The 20,307-nt window shown below is 40.5% G+C and overlaps 1 protein-coding gene across 4 annotated transcripts in view; it reads right to left on the reverse strand.

The window, feature by feature from the left end:
- The window catches only part of LOC105483292 (serine/threonine kinase 39), a 293,955-nt gene that overhangs the window by 219,351 nt on the left and 54,297 nt on the right, over nt 1-20,307 (reverse strand). For all 4 annotated transcript variants that reach the window (XR_988152.3, XM_011744080.2, XM_011744081.2 and 1 more), the window contains exon 2: nt 10,027-10,139. Coding sequence is in view for 3 of the 4 variants with exons in the window: in XM_011744080.2 (XP_011742382.2) it covers nt 10,027-10,139 (113 nt within the window). In the remaining variant the exon portion in view is untranslated. The remainder of the gene's footprint in view (nt 1-10,026; nt 10,140-20,307) is intronic.

A 20,307-nucleotide genomic window follows, 5' to 3' on the forward strand; every position in this document is an offset into this window, starting at 1 on the left:
AGCCTCCCAAGTAGCTGGAATTACAGGTGTGCACCACCTAATTTTTAGTAGAGATGGGGTTTCACCATGTTGGCCAGGCTGGTCTTGAACTCCTGACCTCAAGTGATTCACCTGCCTCAGCCTCCCAAAGTGCTGGGATTACAGGCGTGAGCCACCGTGCCCAGTCATGAATTTTTTAATTGTAAAAAATGATATACCATTTATACAGCAAACTCTTGCCTCCTTTATAAGAAAAGTACCAGCAGAGAAAAACCTATTCAAGGAAGAGTCAAACATTTTGTCTTGTACCACTTACAAATCAAGCAACGAATATCCTTTGCCACTTAACTTTACAATTATTTTCATGTGATTTGGTATCTGAGTTTAACCAAGTATAGTCCAATGGAAGGCAGTTTACAAATGGGAACTAGGTATTTCGAAGAAAGAGAAACACTTTTAAGAAATCAGGAAAAGGGAAGCATAAATTTTGTGATAGCCTTAACTGGTGTTTGTAGAGAAGTTTTTAAAACTAGGGAGGAGCAGTTATAGAAGTGTGAAGTGTCAGGGCAACTGGAGGTCTGGAAAATCTCTCAGAAGTAGCAGAGCAATCCCGATGGGCAAACATCTACTTGCTAACAGAACAGAATGAATATCCCAAGGCCTACTTGCTTCGTTATAGTATCATGAAATCGGGTGCTCTGCAAAAACTGTCTTAAAAAACTAAACAAATTTGCTTGGAAATGTAGAAGTCACACATATAGTTATTTTTTCAAATGAAACAAGGGGGAGAAAGCAAAAAATACAATAGTGATATTGAAATACTACATGAAAACTCAATAGGAATGTGCCATTTTTTTTTAAAGTTAGCTAAAAAAGTTATTCAACGAACAATAATGATGTTTTTTGGGCTCTAAAAGTGCTGAGGGTGCCACAGTGGAATCAGAATCAGACTCAGGTATGAACAATCGCTTTTTTTTTTTTTTTTTTTTTTTTGAGGCGGAGTCTCGCTCTGTTGCCCAGGCTGGAGTGCAGTGGCGGGATCTCAGCTCACTGCAAGCTCCGCCTCCCGGGTTCACGCCATTCTCCTGCCTCAGCCTCCGGAGTAGCTGGGACTACAGGCGCCCGCCACCTCGCCCGGCTAGTTTTTTGTATTTCCTTTTTTTTTTTTTTTTTTAATTATTATACTTTAAGTTCTAGGGTACATGTGCATAACGTGCAGGTTTGTTACATATGTATACTTGTGCCATGTTGGTGTGCTGCACCCATTAACTCGTCAGCACCCATCAACTCGTCATTTACATCAGGTATAACTCCCAATGCAATCCCTCCCCGCTCCCCCTCCCCGTGATGGGCCCCGGTGTGTGATGTTCCCCTTCCCGAGTCCAAGTGATCTCATTGTTCAGTTCCCACCTATGAGTGAGAACATGCGGTGTTTGGTTTTCTGTTCTTGTGATAGTTTGCTGAGAATGATGGTTTCCAGCTGCATCCATGTCCCTACAAAGGACACAAACTCATCCTTTTTTATGGCTGCATAGTATTCCATGGTGTATATGTGCCACATTTTCTTAATCCAGTCTGTCACTGATGGACATTTGGGTTGATTCCAAGTCTTTGCTATCGTGAATAGTGCCGCAATAAACATACGTGTGCATGTGTCTTTATAGCAGCATGATTTATAATCCTTTGGGTATATTACAAGAAAAAAACAAACAACCCCATCAAAAAGTGGGCAAAGGATATGAACAGACATTTCTCAAAAGAAGACATTCATACAGCCGACACATGAAAAAAGGCTCATCATCACTGGCCATCAGAGAAATGCAAATCAAAATCACAATGAGATACCATCTCACACCAGTTAGAATGGCGATCATTAAAAAGTCAGGAAACAACAGGTGCTGGAGAGGATGTGGAGAAACAGGAACACTTTTACACTGTTGCTGGGACTGTAAACTAGTTCAACCATTATGGAAAACAGTATGGCGATTCCTCAAGGATCTAGAACTAGAAGTACCATATGACCCAGCCATCCCAGTTTTTTGTATTTCTTAGTAGAGACGGGGTTTCACAGTGTTAGCCAGGATGGTCTCGATCTCCTGACCTCGTGATCCGCCCGTCTCGGCCTCCCAAAGTGCTGGGATTACAGGCTTGAGCCACCGCGCCCGGCGAACAATCGCTTTTTGACCATGAAATTGTGACTAGGAATACTGAAAAAATTCAAGTTGAAGATGTCATTAAAAACAGAAATAGATGGTCAGCCTGGCAGCATGCACCTGTAATCACAGCTACTCAACAAGCTGAGGTGCGAGGATCACTTGAGCCCAGGAGTTGGAGGGCAGCCTGGGCAACATAGCCAGATTCTATCTCTTAAAAAACAAACAAACAAACAAACAAACAGAAACTGGAAGAACTTTTCTTGTCAGTCAAATTGTACTGCTGGAAATCTGGAGGCCAACTTTTACCACTGCTGCTGTATTTGGGTTCACCACCACACAGTGACAACGTAGGGTGTAATGTGTCTTCTTTTTGTGGTATCCTCTGTGGCACCCTGGATACTGTGTGCCATCTGGGGTTCTGCCAGGGAACAACCCGCCTGCAAAAGCGGCACAGACTCCTTTTCATACTCTCCAACCTCCCCCCTGAGGATTCCACAGCCCTCCTTCTTCAGCAACAGCTTAATTAATTATGGAAATAACCAAACCAAAATAAGAACGACGATAACAGAGGAAAGAACTACAGCATTTGTCTCAACCTAAGCAACATTTTCCTGAAGTCTAGGAGGATGGCAAAAGTGAGATATTCAAAAAGTGAGATGTAACTAAAATTATATTCAATCTGGGCATGTCTTCCCCATTTTCTCCTACTCTGAAAATGAGCATGTGCTAGGTCCCTGTTACTGAAAACATATAAACCCCAAAACGTAAGTGCTTTTGCAATGTAAATTTTTGCTTACTTTTTGAAAAAACAGCATGAGATGTTAGACATTTTAATGAGCTATTTCTAACAAATGTAGAAAACACTTAAAAGTAAATTCAACTAGTATATTTAATTAGTATCTGAATAAGCTACATTATAACTTTTAAACTTGATTTTCCAAAAATAAAACATTTTCTCCAACCAGAATATACATGTTCCTAAGCTAATATAACTTTAGTGCTCTAAAAATGTTAGTTTTCATATACAGTATAGCATGTATTCTCTAATTCCTTAAGAATGTTTTTGTGCTTTCAAAATATCCCAAAATTTTCTATTTCCAATCCTGCCCTCATTTGGACTATACTTGGATAAACATAAACAACAAATTATGTGAAAGTAGTTACAAAGCTAAGTTGCAATAGACAGCTAATAGTACAAAATTTAATGGCGAAGATTTGAAATGCTCCAAATAGGACTGCAAATTATATTAAAATAATTACAAAACTAAGTGGCAAGAGACAGATGACAGAACAAAACTTAATGATTGAAACCTGAAATGCTCAAAACAATACTATATTCAGTGAAGGAGGCTTGCATGTTAATGCTATATTCTTAATGTAAAAAACTCTACAGCAAATAGCCAAATGCAATTTGTTACCACATATAATGAAGAATGAGCTGGGATATGAATTATTAAATGACTAATTAGAAAATTCTTAACTTCAAAAAGAATGGAGACATACTTTCATAGATGCAATAAAGAAAACACACACATACAAAATTATACTGTTTCAGGGTCAACTTAAAAAGATGAAGTTTTTTAATCACTTCTTTCTAGAATAAACAAGATTTGCAAAAGTATTAACATAATTCCATAAATTTGCTAAAACACTGCAAACAAGGTTTTGAGAGTCAACCCTCCCCCCCCCCCCCCCCCCCCCCCCCCGGCTTAAACCTCAATTAAAAGGAAGAGGAAAAAAAAACTTCTCACTAGAGGAACTGCTCAGAGGTCACCAAATCCTTTAATTTAAAAAGGATGAGAGCAGCCTGCATCAGATAATGGTTAGGGATAACAGTTCCTCTCAAATGATCATCAAGCCATGAAGATATCTGGAGCTTCATTCTCCAATAACCCACAAATCATTGCTAACTCATTTTTCTAAGGAGAGGGAGGGAGGGAGGGAGGGAGGCAGGGAGGGGAGGAGGGAGGGAGGGAGGGAAGAGATGAAGAGAAAGGAGAAACAATAAAACAACACTACAGCAGAAAGCAAAATGAGGGCAGTGGCTTTGTTCTGAGGAAAAAGTTCTTGATTTTATCTATTGTCAGTGAGCTAGACCAAAATCCCTAGAGAAAGATGATACAGGAAGAAAAAAGCAGATGCCAGTTGAAGACTACTGAATGACAGAGAAACTCTTTCATTATGTTCGTAGGAGAAAAAATGATACACTGTGTACCGAAATCTATGAATTTACAGTAGATTTCTGCTATCATACCGTAATGCTAAAGTGACTTAACTCTATCCTGAATTATTGTGCATGATTTGCTAGTAATTAGTATTTTTAAGTGAATTGAAAAGGGGGTTTTGTTAAAAGAATATACTTTTAAATAAACAGATTCACAGCACTTGGGTAATAAAAATAAAATTTTGCCAGAATTTCTCATCACACAAATAAGGACCAGTGGTGAAACTGATTTTTCCAAAATGAGCAGTTCTGCAGGGGAGTCAAGTAAAGAAAGCAAGTCCCCTGACCCAGGGAGTTCCTTTCCTTCTATCACAAGGATCAACATTCATTACTTTTCTGTAGCCAATGTTTTCTTGAAATGACTTTGTTCACATATTTTTAATGAGCATTACATAATTTCATAATGTAATCACTTAACTATTTCTTTCCTTTTATTTTTTATTTATTTATTTTTTGAGACAGAGTTTCGCTCTTGTTGCCCAACCTGGAGTGCAATGGCACGATCTCGGCTCACTGCAACCTCCGCCTCCTGGGTTCAAGCAATTCTCCTGTATCAGCCTCCCGAGTAGCTGGGATTACAAGCACGCGCCACCACCCTGGCTAATTTTGTATTTTTAGTAGAGACAGCGTTTCTCCATGTTGGTCAGGCGGGTCTTGAACTCCCGACCTCAGATGATCAGCCCACCTCAGCCTCCCAAAGTGCTGGGATTACAGGCGTGAGCCACCCGTGCCTGGCCTCCTTTTATTTTTTTAATGACACAAATGCTTTGCCTGGTCCCTGGGCCATTTCTCCTATGGCTCTCCTGCCCTTGAGAATTAAACTGTAAATTTTGATGGCACTGATATATGTGCAGGAATGAGCAAATAAGGCTGAATTTTCTGTGAATGGGTACCAAAGGCAGACTAGAAATATGAGAACTTGAGGCAATAGGAAAAAATTGAAAGGCATCTATTTAAAGTCAAAAAGTCAAATAAGGTTATGAACCAAAATGTTCATCAATCTCTGGGTAAGGTAGAGTAATCTGAACATCACAAAAAGTAGGGTTAGGGTAAATAGAAGAAAGGACTATTATATTTATGGAGTTCATTTTGTCACACTAGAAGAAAGGACTGTTATATTTATAGAGTTCATTTTTTCACCAGGTGACAGAGGCTGAAAAGACACATGACTTCAAGAAAAAGCACTCATGTAAATGGATTTTAAGGGAAGTCAAGAGTGGCCCAGCACAGCATCCCTAGCCTTAGAGGTTGACCACAAACCAGAGAACCAAGCTTTTGCAGGAAACCTCAAGGCCATCTTCACACAGAATATACTAGTCTGCAAGACAATGGGTCAGACCCACTGAGCAAGTCTTAAATTCCTATTGGAAAGCGGGAACTCCCTCAAGGGAATACATATTAGAGAAAAGTAAACTGTCTGGTCATCTGCTAAACCATTTCTGGGCAAATAAAGACAAAAGGTCCAGAAAGACATCTCTTAGTTCAAAAATCTCACCAACCCAAAACAAAAATGAAAAGACTCATTCACTAGTCTATGGTCTCCCCCTAAAATAGGAATCCACTCTGTTTTCCCATCACCTAAGTCAGTGCCTAGCATCTAATGGGGTTTGATAATTCTGGTGTTAACAAGTTCTGCTCTAAAACCGTAAGTATCTCCTAGAGAGCATTAAACTAGTTATAATCAGTCATTTACACCATCATGGGCCTCACAAATCTGGAGTTAACCACAAACGTGGGGTTAACAAATTTCAGAAATTATCAAAGCATCTATGTTGGCACAGTAAGGAATACAGAACAAAACAGAACATATCCTTGGCTCCTGGAAAACTAAACACTAAGATCATTATACCTTCAGAGATCAGAATACAGTTAAAGGCCAAACTCCAAAACATACATGAAAATTCAAAAGAATACATAAAAAAAGGATTAGATTGATTGCTATTAATATCATACCAAGAAAAACATTTATTTGGGAGTGTTCTTTTTTTTTTTTTTTTTTTTTGAGACGGAGTCTCACTCTGTCACCCAGGTTGGAGTGCAGTGGGGCGATCTTGGCTCACTGAAAGCTCCGCCTCCTGGGTTCACACCATTCTCCTGCCTCAGCCTCCCGAGTAGCTTGGACTATAGGTGCCCGCTACCACGCCCAGCTAATTTGGGAGTGTTCTAATCTAATTGCTGTTAAACTAAAATTAATTTTTAGTGGGCATAAAGCCTTGTACTCTCATATACACACCCAAAAGCCATCCTTTTGATGGGCTTAAGCATAATACAGAAACTCAGTAAGTATTTACCAAATAAATAAATAAATGCCTATTTGATCTGTAACTAACTTTACAGAATATTACAGTACTCATTTCAACAGTATAAATTTGAAACATCAATTATTTAGCACCAATGATCTCATCTAACACTTCTTTTCCTCTCCTCATTCACAGAGAAGCTGACACCGTAATTAGCACTTCCCTTCAGAAATGATGACCACTTGACTCCTTCAGCAAACCCTGGATCCAGCTCCATGACCTACGGGAAACTCAACTGACAGCCCCTACCACATAAAGAAGTCGAGTTCAGGCCCAGTGGTCTAAAACTGTTGTGTGCCATCGCTTCTGACCTGTGTGTGTAAATCCCACTTTACTATGGGACAAAGGGAGTGGGGACAGGAAAGGGACAGGTAGTAGATGGGGGCTGAGCTGGGAGTGGGGGTCAGGAGGTGATAGAGTGTCATCAAGAGAAAAACATGTCCCAGTGGCCAAAACATAGTTGATAATATCGACTTCTATGACATAACACTCTCACAAGAAAAGATCCCAGTGGCCATTGTTTCTTCTAAGAACAATGGTTTCCAGTTAACACATGGCCAGTCTGTGAGATGATGCAGTGCACTGACCTGTGTATAATATACACTCACGGAATTAAAGGATTATTAGGATACCGGATGTCCAAACACTGCCACAATGTGAGCCCTCTGAAATAATAAAACTGCAAGCAACAGCAGTATTAGACATTGAAAAGATGACAGCAACTCTGCTCCACACAATCTCATGTGCCAATAACTGGGCCACAAAAGCCTGGCAAAATCAGGCAGCCTATACTCTGTAAATTCTACTTATTTTTGTTTGAAAAGAACCTGGGAGTTGTACATCCTAAAGAACCATAGCCATTTCCCCCCTCTCTAAATATATCAACACACCAAAAGGTCAAAGGTTCAAGGGTAGGAAAGATCAAAGCAATAAATCAATATAAAATGAAAAATAAACAATGCAAATATATTATATTCTATTGCAAGATGGGCATTAAGGAAAGAAAATAAGAATGAGAAAATGAATTAACTGCTAATAAGCAAACTCATAAATCCTAAGACCTCAGACGAATGAAGCAAAGCACAAAGCCACAAAAGCACCAGTCCTTTAGATAGACAGCTCTACCTAAGTTACAAGTAGCTCCAAATGACACTGCTATGCTTATTGGTTCCAGGAAAACAAAGGAAAGAAATCAGAATGACCAGCCTCCCTGCTGACCTCCACCCAGACGCTTACACAGTTACCATCACTGGACACTGACTATGGAAGAAACGCCAGCAGAGGGAAACGTGAAGGCTATGGGCAACTGAGGGCTTGGTAGAGACCAGAGACCAACCCATCAAACCAGAAGGCAGGCTCCAGGACTGTCAGGCACAAGTACACACAAGCCTTACATATATTCTCTATCAATATTCTGCTAATGGCAAAAAATGGCTGAGACCTCTAATAGAACACCACAATCAAAGTATCAGCCGGGCACGGTGGCTCACATCTGTAATCCCAGCACTTTGGGAGGCCAAGGTGGATGGCTCACCTGAGGTCAGGGGTTCAAGACCAGCCTGGCCAACATGGCAAAACCCTGTCTCTACTAAAAATACAAAAATTAGCCGGGCATGGCGGTGCATGCCTGTAATCCCAGCTACTCGAGAGGTTAAAGCAGGAGAATTACTTGAACCCAGGAGGCGGAGGTTGCAGTGGCCGAAACCGCGCCACTACACTCCAGCCTGGGCAACAGAGTGAGACTCCGTCTCAAAACAAAAACAAAAACGTAAGTATCATAGGCAAATTCTTGAGTGATACATCCAAACAGTACATACATTTAAATGTGTACTCCAAATTTTTTTTTTAAATGTTAAAGTACACTTATGCATGGTCACAGAATTTCAGGATTCCTAAAGGGATCTTAGAAGAAAACTTCCAATTCAACTCTTTTTAAATCGCGCTGAGCTGTTGTGTAACTCTACTAAAGCCAAAACAAGTTTAGTGGCAGAAGCAGGACCCAACTCTCCCCACAGTTTATAAAATGCTTTTTCCAACTCAGAGAAAGTGACCTTGAAAACCGGTTGGGTGACAAAGGCACAATATTACTGGTCACTAAGATAGCAAGCAACAGACAAGTAGCATGCAGTAGGAATTTCAGTAAGAGCAAAGAACAGCTGAAATTTCAAGGCGGGTAAAAGCCTTAAATGTATGCAAATTTCAAAAATTAACATTAAATTGTGGTAGCCCTGGTTTTCTTCTGAGTTTTAGCGGGCAATCCATTGCTTCAAAAAAACCCAACGAAATCTATGCATTGTGTAGCCTAATTTAAAATGTAAGGCCAAACAGATCTGGAAAAGTACGGCTTTATCCTTGTACTTAATTTATACTATAGTGTACCGTAATTAAGCCTAAAATAAAAGCTATATTCTGAGTAAAGACAAAAAGCTCTTGTTAATGACATTCCATTCTCAATGTAGACTGTAACAAAAGGCTTCTTCATTTGCAGCCAACTGTCATTATACTTTGTAGCTTGTATGGAGCTACTGGACTAATATTTGTACTGGGATTAGTGTGGGGATAACCAATCAGTTAACTCCTCCACTGCGGTTTTCTATTATCCTCAAATAAATGGCCAAAAGGGAAAAAAAGAAAATTGGCCGGTAGAACAACAACGATATTTATGAGATTAAACCCTCAAACCCTTCACAGTTTGCCGGGCAACTAATAACCATTTGCCAAGCTGTTCATTTAATAATGAGTCAGCTAAGCCAAAAGCAAATGTTCCTTCAACCAACCATTGCTACTATAGTCATATCCACACTGACAAGCTCCAATTATTTATATGAGGTACTCATTTAGAATAAGTACAAATTGCCGTGTTAAGAAAAACAAACTCCTCTCATTAGCCAAATGCAAGCTACAGAGCATTTTTAAAAAATAACTCAAATCTGTGTGATGCTATAATTTATGAAAGCTAAAATGACCAACAAATAGTTTGGGGGGCAACTTCCATTTGTGTCACACATTCTAGACGGAGGGCCAGAAGCTCACCATTCAAAACTGCAGTCGGTAATCCTGACATGTTAGGTTATGCCACAGTGTGTGCCCTTGATACAGCAAGTGGAGTGCCAACGCTGAGGCCATTCTCACCTTGGGATTACTTTAACTGAGCAAAATACTGTTTCTCAAAGCAAAGGAAGGTGTTCATTATACGACACAATCACAAGGTATAGTCTCATTAATCTGGGGAGCAGGAAGTGGTAGGGGCTGCTTTCCAAGAAATGCATATGTCAAAATAGGAGATTAACACCTTTCTCCCAACCATCTCCATATACCCATAGGTTAAAAAAAGCAACCCGCAGGTATTCCCTGCACTGTTACTTACTAATAGTTCATCCATACTGGTCTGGCATTTTTCCAAGTTGATCCGTTTTATTGCTACACGTTCTTGCCTGGGTTTGCATAGGGCTGCTTGAACCACAGCAGTAGCTCCACTGCCTGCAATGAAATAAAAACATCAGCGATCAAATGGCACACTGTGAGGTTACTATCTGTAACTATTTTCCTAAAGATCAATTTTTTTAAACTCTTCTATTGAGAGTACTCAGAACATTACCATTTGACATTTTTTATTTAAAAGAGTTTCTTAAATCCTAAAATAATTATCTGGAGGAGGAAAAAAAAAAAATACTGCATTTTCCAGACAATGTATGTCTGAGGACACAGGGGACAAGGGACATGAGCATCTACATACAACCTTGCATGAAAGCCATTTCCATCCTCAGTTCCTGGTATTTTCTAGCTTGAGTGCCTTTAAAATATCTCAAGCTCTTCTTCCACCTCAGCCCAAACCAAACCACTCTGGTCTGAGCTCCTTCAGGGCTTTCATGAGAAGCTGAGATAATTGATCTGTCTGAACACTCTTTGAGCTTATTTCTTCAGAGCTTTCTCCACAACAAGAAAAACAAGAATCAACCCTAGTATTTTCATGTTGAAAGCACAACTTCCAAGGATGCCAAACAAAATGATGCAAATATGTAATTACAAAAGCTCCTGACATTCATATAAATTTCCTATTTCTAAGGTTTAATGATCATTAGCTAATGCACTCAGACTCCTAAGAGACAGTCATGTCATTATCCATATTTTATAAGAGTGAAATGTAGATGTGTAATGATTTGCAGCAGAGCACAAAGAGCTCCTAATCGGTTTCATATTCCATAGGGGCAAAAAGGTCTTCAGGTTAAGGCATCTCAATTCTGCAAATAATACCAAAAATGCCATTCTCATCACATAAATCCTCCAGCACTCCAGATAGCCAACAAGAGAAAACAGCCTGCACTCAGGATTGTGCAAAGGTGGTCAGAGGTGACAATCCTTCTCCCTAAAGTTTTTCTTCGGTAATACTTCTCAAATGATTCATCAAATAGCATTACAAAAGGGAAAGCAGGGGAGTATCTGGCAACAAGAGAGATCAGTATTAGCTTTCCTAATATATGTGATAGAAAGGCATGACATTTCTAGTGCGAATCAGGGCGTTCCCACCCCAAGGAAGGGTCAAAATGGGTGTTTACAGGGCTGGAGCTCTGCCCTATCTTCTGCCCTGTGGCCTCATCATCAGCTCTGGCCCCCTGACTTGGCGACCCCAGCAGATCACCCTACTCCTCCAAACCCAGGTCTCCAACTTAAAAGACTACCATTCCAGGGAAGCCCAATTTGTGTTCACTGGGAAAGAAAATCCACACACACATACTGACCACCCACTGCACAGTAGGCACTTGACTCCTTATGAGCCTGTACATTTTTATTACTAGCCTCATTTTACATGTGAGAACACTGGGACTCAGAAAATTTGCCCAAGGTCACATAGAGCTAGTAAGTCCCTGAGCCAGGATCAGCATCAGGTCTGCCAGACTCCGAGATCTGTGCTTTTGTTCTACTTCCCACAAGCCAGAGCACACCCTTCCCTTCCTCACTTGTTCTGGCCTTGCTAGGAAAAAACTTTCTTCCATCCTATATGGTTCAACAGAAGACAAACATCCTAGAGGAGGGTCTGCATGAGCCTCACTTGCTAGAGCTCAGTCTGGGAAGAGAGTGCTATGGACAGGTGGCTTGAAAGGGCCTTCCTCTTCCTAATCTCACTGCTCATCCATCAGCTGCTACCCCATTGGCTGCTACTCCAGGTCCCACTAGGTTGGCTTCACTGGCCCTGCAGATCACAGCCCACTGGGTTCAATCCAGAATGGTCCAGATGGCAGAGCCAAACACCAAAAAAAGTCTGCTGATAGCAAAGTATATTTTCCAGTCTCCAGAACAAGACACTATCACTGAAGGGAGTCACAGAGAAAGTGCTATGCAGCTGGTTAGCACTGGGCCTGGTACCTATCACAGAAATCAACAAACATCTTTAGCTGCTGATGGGAAACCATCCTCAGCTCTACCTGCAAAAAATCTTCCCCCAGCTCAACTTCTCCAACCTTAATCCACATTCCAGAACATTCTCAAATCAAGGAGTTTCAAAAACAGGAAAGAATAAATTAATTCCCAGAAAGGACAAAACAAGCATATGTAATACAGGGATACCTCTCATAGTCAGTTAAGTCCTTGACAGTGAAAGTCTCCTAACCTCCAAGGAACAAAAAGTAAGAATTCTAAAAACAGGGAGGGGTAGGTGGTGAGAAAAATCTTTTATTGAGCTTTACAAGTACAGAAGTATTACTGCTTTACAACCACAGCTGACTAAGGAACAACTGGCTACTTCTCATCTCTAGACAGAATAATTAGGAAGCTTTGTGACCTGAGATCACTGTCACAACATGAATGGATTTAATCATTCATTAAACCATTTCGGACATTCTACTTTAAATCCAACATTTCCCTTCTGTAGAAGAGACCAAGAACAAAGTTAAAGGTGGAAAGGCACCTTAAAGAGCATCAAGTCCAACCCCCTCACCTTATGAATGAGAAAACAGGGTCTTGTGAAGGATAGGGATGTGCTTCCTGCAGCAACTGGAAAACACAGGATTAGGACCCTAGGCATCCTTATTCCTCATCTACCATTCTGTGCACCAGGTTGGTGTTTTTTCCAATTGCCAGTGAGGATCCAGCCCTGGTCCAATAGGATTAGTATCCTTACAAGAAGAGACAATAGAGAGCTTACTTTCCCTCTCTGCCGTATGAGGACACAGCGAGAAGGTGACCGTTTACAAGCCAGCAAGACAGACCACTAGAAACTGAATTGGTCAGCACATTGATCTGGACTTCCTAACCTCCAGAACTGTGAGAAATACATTTCTGTTGTTTAAGCCACTCAGTGTATGGTATTTTGTTACAACAGCCCAAGCAGACTAATACAAAAGCCTTGAAATGTCTGTTCAAAGTCATTCTTCCACTAACACCTATGGCAGAGAATGCCATACTAATTAGAAGTTCTTAGAAACTTCCTAATGAAGTCAACAGCAAATGGCAAGACTCAACTGAAAGGCCTCTGGTAGCTCACTGTAGTTCGCATCTTAGGTTAGTAGGAGCCTTGAAAAGAAGGTGAGACAGGGATTCTATCCAAGCATGGTATTGATTCCCTCTGTGACGAAATCAACTTACTGGGTGGAGGCCAGCATTGTTTAAAGGAAGCATCAGAATGTACTACGGGTAAAAACTGCCTTATGAAACTTTTGTTTCACTTATGCCCAAGCTTTAGTATGACATGTTTTACTGTAAGTGATGATCAAAAGTTTGAAGTCTGTTAGTACTAGATGAGGATTCCCAGGATCAGAGTAAATCTGTGCTTTGAAAGGAAAGGTGACCTAACTGCATAATTCTAAAGGACATTTAGAAATAATACCAAGGCTATCTTGCTTTAAGGGTTTTTATGCACTTTGCTGATTAGTTTAAGAGGAGGCTAAAAAATGTGGGGCTTGTATATACAGGAATTGGACAAGGGTTAGCAACATGAAATAAAATAGGAGCAATGAATATGCTGAACAGCACTTTGTATTTATTTTGAACAATATATGATATTGACACGACTCATTAACATTAGTAGCATATTTTCAGTGAAGTATCATGCACCGCTTTGGGAATAAGAGTTCTTAACATTTTAGGAATTTCTCATTTTATTCCTGACTCCTATTTCAAGTGCAATAAATCATTCTATAGGATTACGGCCTGTATGCACATATGCACAAGCTAAGTGAGCGCGGCTTTAAATCTTTTCAGTTCACTCTTTTAAGTCACTCTGTCTCAATTCGCTGTTGCTAATTCCCGACTAAGAACGGCTACTTGGAAGTTTTAGATAGTGATTATGTCAATGGCAATCAGAGGTAAGAGATTCCTCACGTTCACTACCATGACGCAGATTTTTCCTTTAGTTGACACCTCTTCTCATTTTCCCCTCTATATTGCTGCTGGTATTAAGGTGAATAACCAGAACACTGCATACCTGCATTTTATACTTTCAGCTATCCAAAAAAATATTTCATGGAAATATAATTTAGTATTATCTCTCTGCATTTCACTAAGGTCTATATGAAATTAACATGAAAAACTTCAGTGTTTCTTTGGCAAAAATCACTACTATTGTCAAATGCAGTCTCAACAGTATGTTCAAAGTCCCTGCTCCTATGACTCACACAATAACTTCCTCTTTGCATTTAGTGCTAGTGTAAAAATGTCTTCCTCCCAAGTAACTTAACAGATAATAATAAATATGTCACATCATATTTTCCTTTTTTGTCCTGTCAGAAAGCTCAAACCTGTATTTTCTGTTAAAACAGCAACTCTCCTTAACCCAGGTTTCCTGTGACTTCTTCTCCTTGCCCTCTCCGTTACACAGCACCTATTCCTTTATGCTTAATTTAGTGGTACCTCCAACACATGACACAACGTTCCTAGAGTCTACCAAAGCAAAACCTCCTTGAAACATCACTACCTGATCACCAAATGTGAAAGAATATGCTTAACAGCTCCAAGAAAACTTTAGGCACAAAAAAAAAAGCAGCAAAAAGATATTTGCTTATATTAATTCATCAACAAACAGCAATTAAATCCCTACTATGTAGCAGGCAATTCACTGGCTAATAAAGTGCCAAAGGTGACCATTCCTGTTTCAAGCGGAATAAATCCTTCTATAGGATCACTTCCTCTGCAGAGGTTAACAGGGATGACTGAAATGCTGTTATGGACTGAATGTGTGTTCCCGTAAAATGTCTATGTTGAAGCCCTAATCCCCAATGTGACTATATTTAGAGATACAGCTACAGATAATTACCACCTTTATGGAGGTAATTAAAGGTTAAATGAGGTCATCAGGACACAGCCCTGGTCCAATAGGATTAGTATCCTTACAAGAAGAGACAACAGAGAGCTTACTTTCCCTCTCTGCCATATGAGGACACAGCGAGAAGGTGACCGTTTACAAGCCAGCAAGACAGCCCACCAGAAACTGAATTGTCAGCACATTGATCAGGACTTCCTAGCCTCCAGAACCGTGAGAAATATGTTTCTGTTGTTTAAGCCACTCAGTGTATGGTATTTTGTTACAACAGCCCAAGCAGACTAATACAAAAGCCTTGAAATGTCTGTTCAAAGTCATTCTTCCACTAACACCTATGGCAGAGAATGCCATACTAATTAGAAGTTCTTAGAAACTTCCTAATGAAGTCAACAGCAAATGGCAAGATTCAACTGAAAGGCCTCTGGTAGCTCATTGCAGTTCGCATCTTAGGTTAGTAGGAGCCTTGAAAAGAAGGTGAGACAGGGATTCTATCCAAGCATGGTATTGATTCCCTCTGTGACTTTAGACCTAACTGCTGTATCTAGACTTCAGCTGCCTTAATGGGCATAATAAAATACACCTCTAAGGCTCATAACATGTTTTACATCCCTGAAAACATCAACTCAATAAATCTTTGGCTCTCTCTGGGACTCATTTCTCCATCTGTGACATGAAGGAGGTAAACTATATCTACTGTTTATATGGCACCCAAGGGAAAAGAGGGCAAAGTGGCTCAGGGTCAGAACTGAGTTTCATTGTGCTTAGCACCAGGAAGATTCAATTGGTTTAAAAGAGAGGATAGGAGAGCTAAATTTGGAAACCAAAGAACTAAATGATTTCTAAAGTCTGATACAGCACGATGAGCGTAAGAGTTTAAAATATAAGAGATAATACAATTCAGAAACAGCTGTGAATTAATATTCCATAGGAAAGATTGTCATGTATAACGCATATTGATATCTAACCTTAAAAAGTTATTTTAAGGCCAGGCACGGTGGCTCATGCCTGTAATCCTAGCACTTTGGGAGGCTGAGGCAGGCAGATCACAAGGTCAGGAGTTTGAGACCAGCCTGACCAGCATGGTGAAACCCCGTCTCTACTAAAAATACAATTAGCTGGGCATGGTGGCGCGCACCTGTAATCCCAGCTACTCAGGAGGCTGAGGTGGGAGAATCAGTTGAACCCGGGAGGTGGAGGCTGCAGTGAGCCAAGATCGTGCCACTGCACTCCAGCTTGGGCGACAGAGTGAGACTTCATCTCAAAAAAAAAAAAAAGTTATTTTAAAATATCTGTGTCAATCTAGTTGCATGGGTTCACATCCTAGCCCTGCCACATACTAACTGCTTATGCTTGGATGACTTGCCTAAGTTCTTCATGCCTCAGTTTCCTCATTGGTAAGTTGGCCATAATGCTACCTCACTCATAGAGCGGTTGTGAGGATTAAATGCATTAACACACAAAAAGCCTTTGAAACTGTGTCTAGGACATAGTAAGCACTAATTAAATCTGAGCTAGCGTTGCTCCTTAGGGAAATCCCTCCAGGTCAGTCGGTGTCCTGTCAATCTGTCATTTTAACACCACATAATATTTCATAGTATTAATGTACCATAATTTATTCAGCCCTCCTTCTGTTGATGAGTATCCCCTTTATTTCTAGTTTTCATCTCCATATGAACAATGTAGCAATAAACATCTAGTACTTTAAAAAAAAAATTAGTCCATAAGAACTTTTCTTTATGTTAAAGTTAAGATGTCAATTGTCCAGTAACCCCTTCCCATAAATGGCAAGATTTTTTTCAAGGCATCACATTAGCTTCTAACATTAGTTATGGTCCCTGGAAGGAAGTTCTAATCACCATATTATACTTAAATGAGAAGCACAAAGTCCAAACTTTAATAAGAGTTTGACCATCTCTTAGCACATGCAAGGACTCCTTAATTACGCTTAGCTGTCCTTTATCAGTGAACAGAGTCAAGAGTGGGCTAAGGCTTTCTTTTTAGAGGTGCTAGCTGGTGATGGATAGTAAACAAAACAAATGGCTTTGGTTCAGCTGATTTATTCTAATCCTGCCTTTCCCCAGCTTACTCTTTGAGCTCTATTTATATCATGTGTCCAACCTCAAAGCCCACAGGTCAGTCAGTCACATGAGGACCAGAAGCTGGCCAGGGGAGGACTTGAACTAATGGACACTCATGTGAGCTCTACAGGGGCACAACTGCCACTCTGCCTCAGTTAACTGTCACCATGTGAGATCGTGGACCTAGCATAGCAAGACAGTCAGAATTTTCCAGAAAGGCTGAAAATCCAGAATTCTGCATTAACATCTCCTAATATAATAAGGTTGACGATAAATTTTTTTAATATAAAAGCATTGTGAGTCTAATAAAAGTTCACCACAGGCTGTTATTTTGCCTGGGTGTGTTACTGCTATTCGCCTTCAAAGGTACACCCTTCCTTACCTGATGGTCCCAATTTTAAATTATTAGATTGCACGTGTGAAACTGCCATTTTTCTAGATCAAAAATGGTCACGTCATACGGTTCAACATAGTATGAGCATGTACTTGGGACACTGACCCAAACTGATCTACTACATCTCGCCATCCTCCTCGTCTTACTATTTCACACGGAAAGAAAACCTTATCACAGCGACTCTTCTGTCATCTGGTGCATTCTATGTGGCAGGAACATGTGCACAGCGCAATCTCAAGTCAAAGACAAACAACAGTCATGGTGAGATACACACAACTTGCCCTACACATTAATTTAGAAAACAGACACTCCTGCTGGCCTGTCTGGGTAACAGTGCACAAACCGCTCGCCTCCACTGAGCCCAGCGCAGCACGACTATGTTTCTCAAGGCAGCTACAAACTGGTGACCCTCCTAAATGACCTGGTTTGTGTCACCACCACGCTGACTAGTTTTGTCCTTCTGCCTCCATCAAAAGAACAAGTTAGTAGAACCTCCTTCCAAGGTTGCTGGAAAAGATTTAGAGCTTACCAAAAATAAAAAATAAAATAAAACATAAAAAGCAAAGAGTAGGATCAGGTGGATTAATGGCCACTCAGTGAAATGTACTTAACTTACATTTCACCATAGACCTGGATAAAGTACCTTGCCTGGGAAAGCCTGTTAAAACATTTAGAGATCACAGACCTCACTGAAGAAAAGCAGCCCTTGTATATAACTCATCAAGAACCATCTGATAACACCACAGAAAAATAAATAGTAGTCCTCGGTTCTGATTTTAAGAGAGAGAGGAATCAAACCAGAAGAAATGTAAATAAACTCACCTTGGACCACAAGTTACATCTCAAGCAACAACTAAAAAAAAAAAAACAAAAAACAAAAAACTCTATAGTGAGTACAATTACTGAACATGCAGAAAGTATATGGATTGGGATATCTAATATAAAGAAATCCAATAATTTACTAATTTTAATAATTTTCAATGATAATGAAAATTATTATTAGGGAGTCTAGGTAAATTCAAGCCAGCCACCAGATGAGTCGTATGTGTGAGATAAGGAGCTAAAAAAGAACAGACTCTAATTTCCATCTAATTCAACATGATTAATACTGGAATTCACTTCTAGGCATTTTTGTTTTCTTAATGAAACACAGTAGATTTTTTAAAAATCACTCTGGGAATATGATTGCTTGCCGGTTTAAAAAAAAAAAAAAAAACACTTAACATTAGTCTCAAGAGCACTTACTCAGAGGTTCAGCCCCTCAAAGCTGAAACTCTACTGTAGGATTTTCGTCCTAATATTGATACTGACAAACATGCAACCTGGAGTAAAACACATAACCTTTCTGCCACTGAAGCTGTTTACCTTTTAAGATTACTTCATTTTGATGGGGAGTATAGGGAGAAGAGCCCGCCCAAGCTATGAATGAATCACTTGAGATGTTACCTTCTTGAACAACCCCAAGGAGAATTAGTCACTTCCTCACAGTTCCCAGACAGGTACTCTCTGCATACCTCATCCTAGCACTTCCATGCTTGTGGAGCGGTCTCCTCCAGCCTTATTATTCCTAGAATCAGCCCTTCCACCTAGACCACTGCCTGGAACACAGGAGGCCTCCACAAGTGTTGGCTGAGTGAATGGAATGCACATCAGCTGATCACTGGGGAGGACACCTGCAGACAAGGGAGGTGAAGCTGTGCTCCACGCCGGGTCTACATAGAAGAGAGCAGGCACTGGTGGGCTATATAACCTAAAGCAAGGGGAAGAGCACTTTTACTGGATGTGTCATCTCTGGACTGCTTACCATGCGTGTGTTTTTAAGTAGGTCACTGGGGGGGATGTGGCACCTAACTTCAAGGCACAAGCCTAGGGAGGCTCTCTGCCTTCAGGCATTTCTGATTTGCAGAACATCCAGTTTAATTCTAAAGTCAGGTCTCATAAGAGAGCTCATTCTGAAGAGGAATGTTCCATCTGAATTTCAATTTTTAAAAACTGAATCCACTGGCCCCTGTTCAGCATGTAGAAGCCACACAAAACATGGCAGGCTACTATAAACTAGGGCCTTCAATAATTCTATGTGAGCATACAGAGATGATATAAAACACTGAACAACAACATGAAGAACAGACAAGAGCCCACAACAGCCCTCGAAATCCATGTCAGAGAACACTGCATCAGGCACTAGACTGTAGGCAGGACACATTCCTACAGAGAAAATCTGACTTTTATATTCAGTAAAAGGTCACTTTGAAGTCCTTGCCCCCTGCAAACTCAAAGTCCAATGATCTGGCAATACTGAAAAACTTCCTGTTCTGCTTGGAGGGGATAATCCAACTCCTCCCAGCAAAATCCACTTGTTTTACTGATTAAATCAACAAAATGGAAGCCAATATTCCACAAAAAAATGTCTATTGCTATTCACGCAGATAAACAGATACACCCACTGGCAAGGCCAAAAGGCACGAGTGTCCTGGTTTGAATATGTATGGTGTGGTGGTGGCTTCTGATTCCTTACTGCTCCAACTTCCAGCCACCTGTAAATGGGAAGGGCTCTAAATGCAAAAAGAAGAGCCAGTCCCTGCTTCCAGGTCAGTTCCACTCCATTCCCTCTCTGCAGCTATGGGCATGTTGGCTTTGCATAAATGAGAAAAAGGAATCCCTCTGACTGAACACAACGGGGTGCAGGGCCTGACATGTGGACGATACTCAGTTAGGGGGAAAAGCTCTTTTCTCCCAGCTAATTGCATCAGAGCTTGTGGGCTAAACAAGGGTTGGATTTTCAGCCTCCAGGGGCAACATACAACCTTGGTGGCCTTCGATCAAAGGTTATTAGCATATCCACAGCCCATGCCCTCTTAAAAAAAAAACAAAAATTAAAGTTGGTGTCTAAGCCCCAGTACAACAACTCCAGAGCCAAGAGGT

This window comes from Macaca nemestrina, chromosome 11 (genome assembly GCF_043159975.1).
Source record: "Macaca nemestrina isolate mMacNem1 chromosome 11, mMacNem.hap1, whole genome shotgun sequence".
Lineage (NCBI taxonomy): Eukaryota > Metazoa > Chordata > Mammalia > Primates > Cercopithecidae > Macaca > Macaca nemestrina.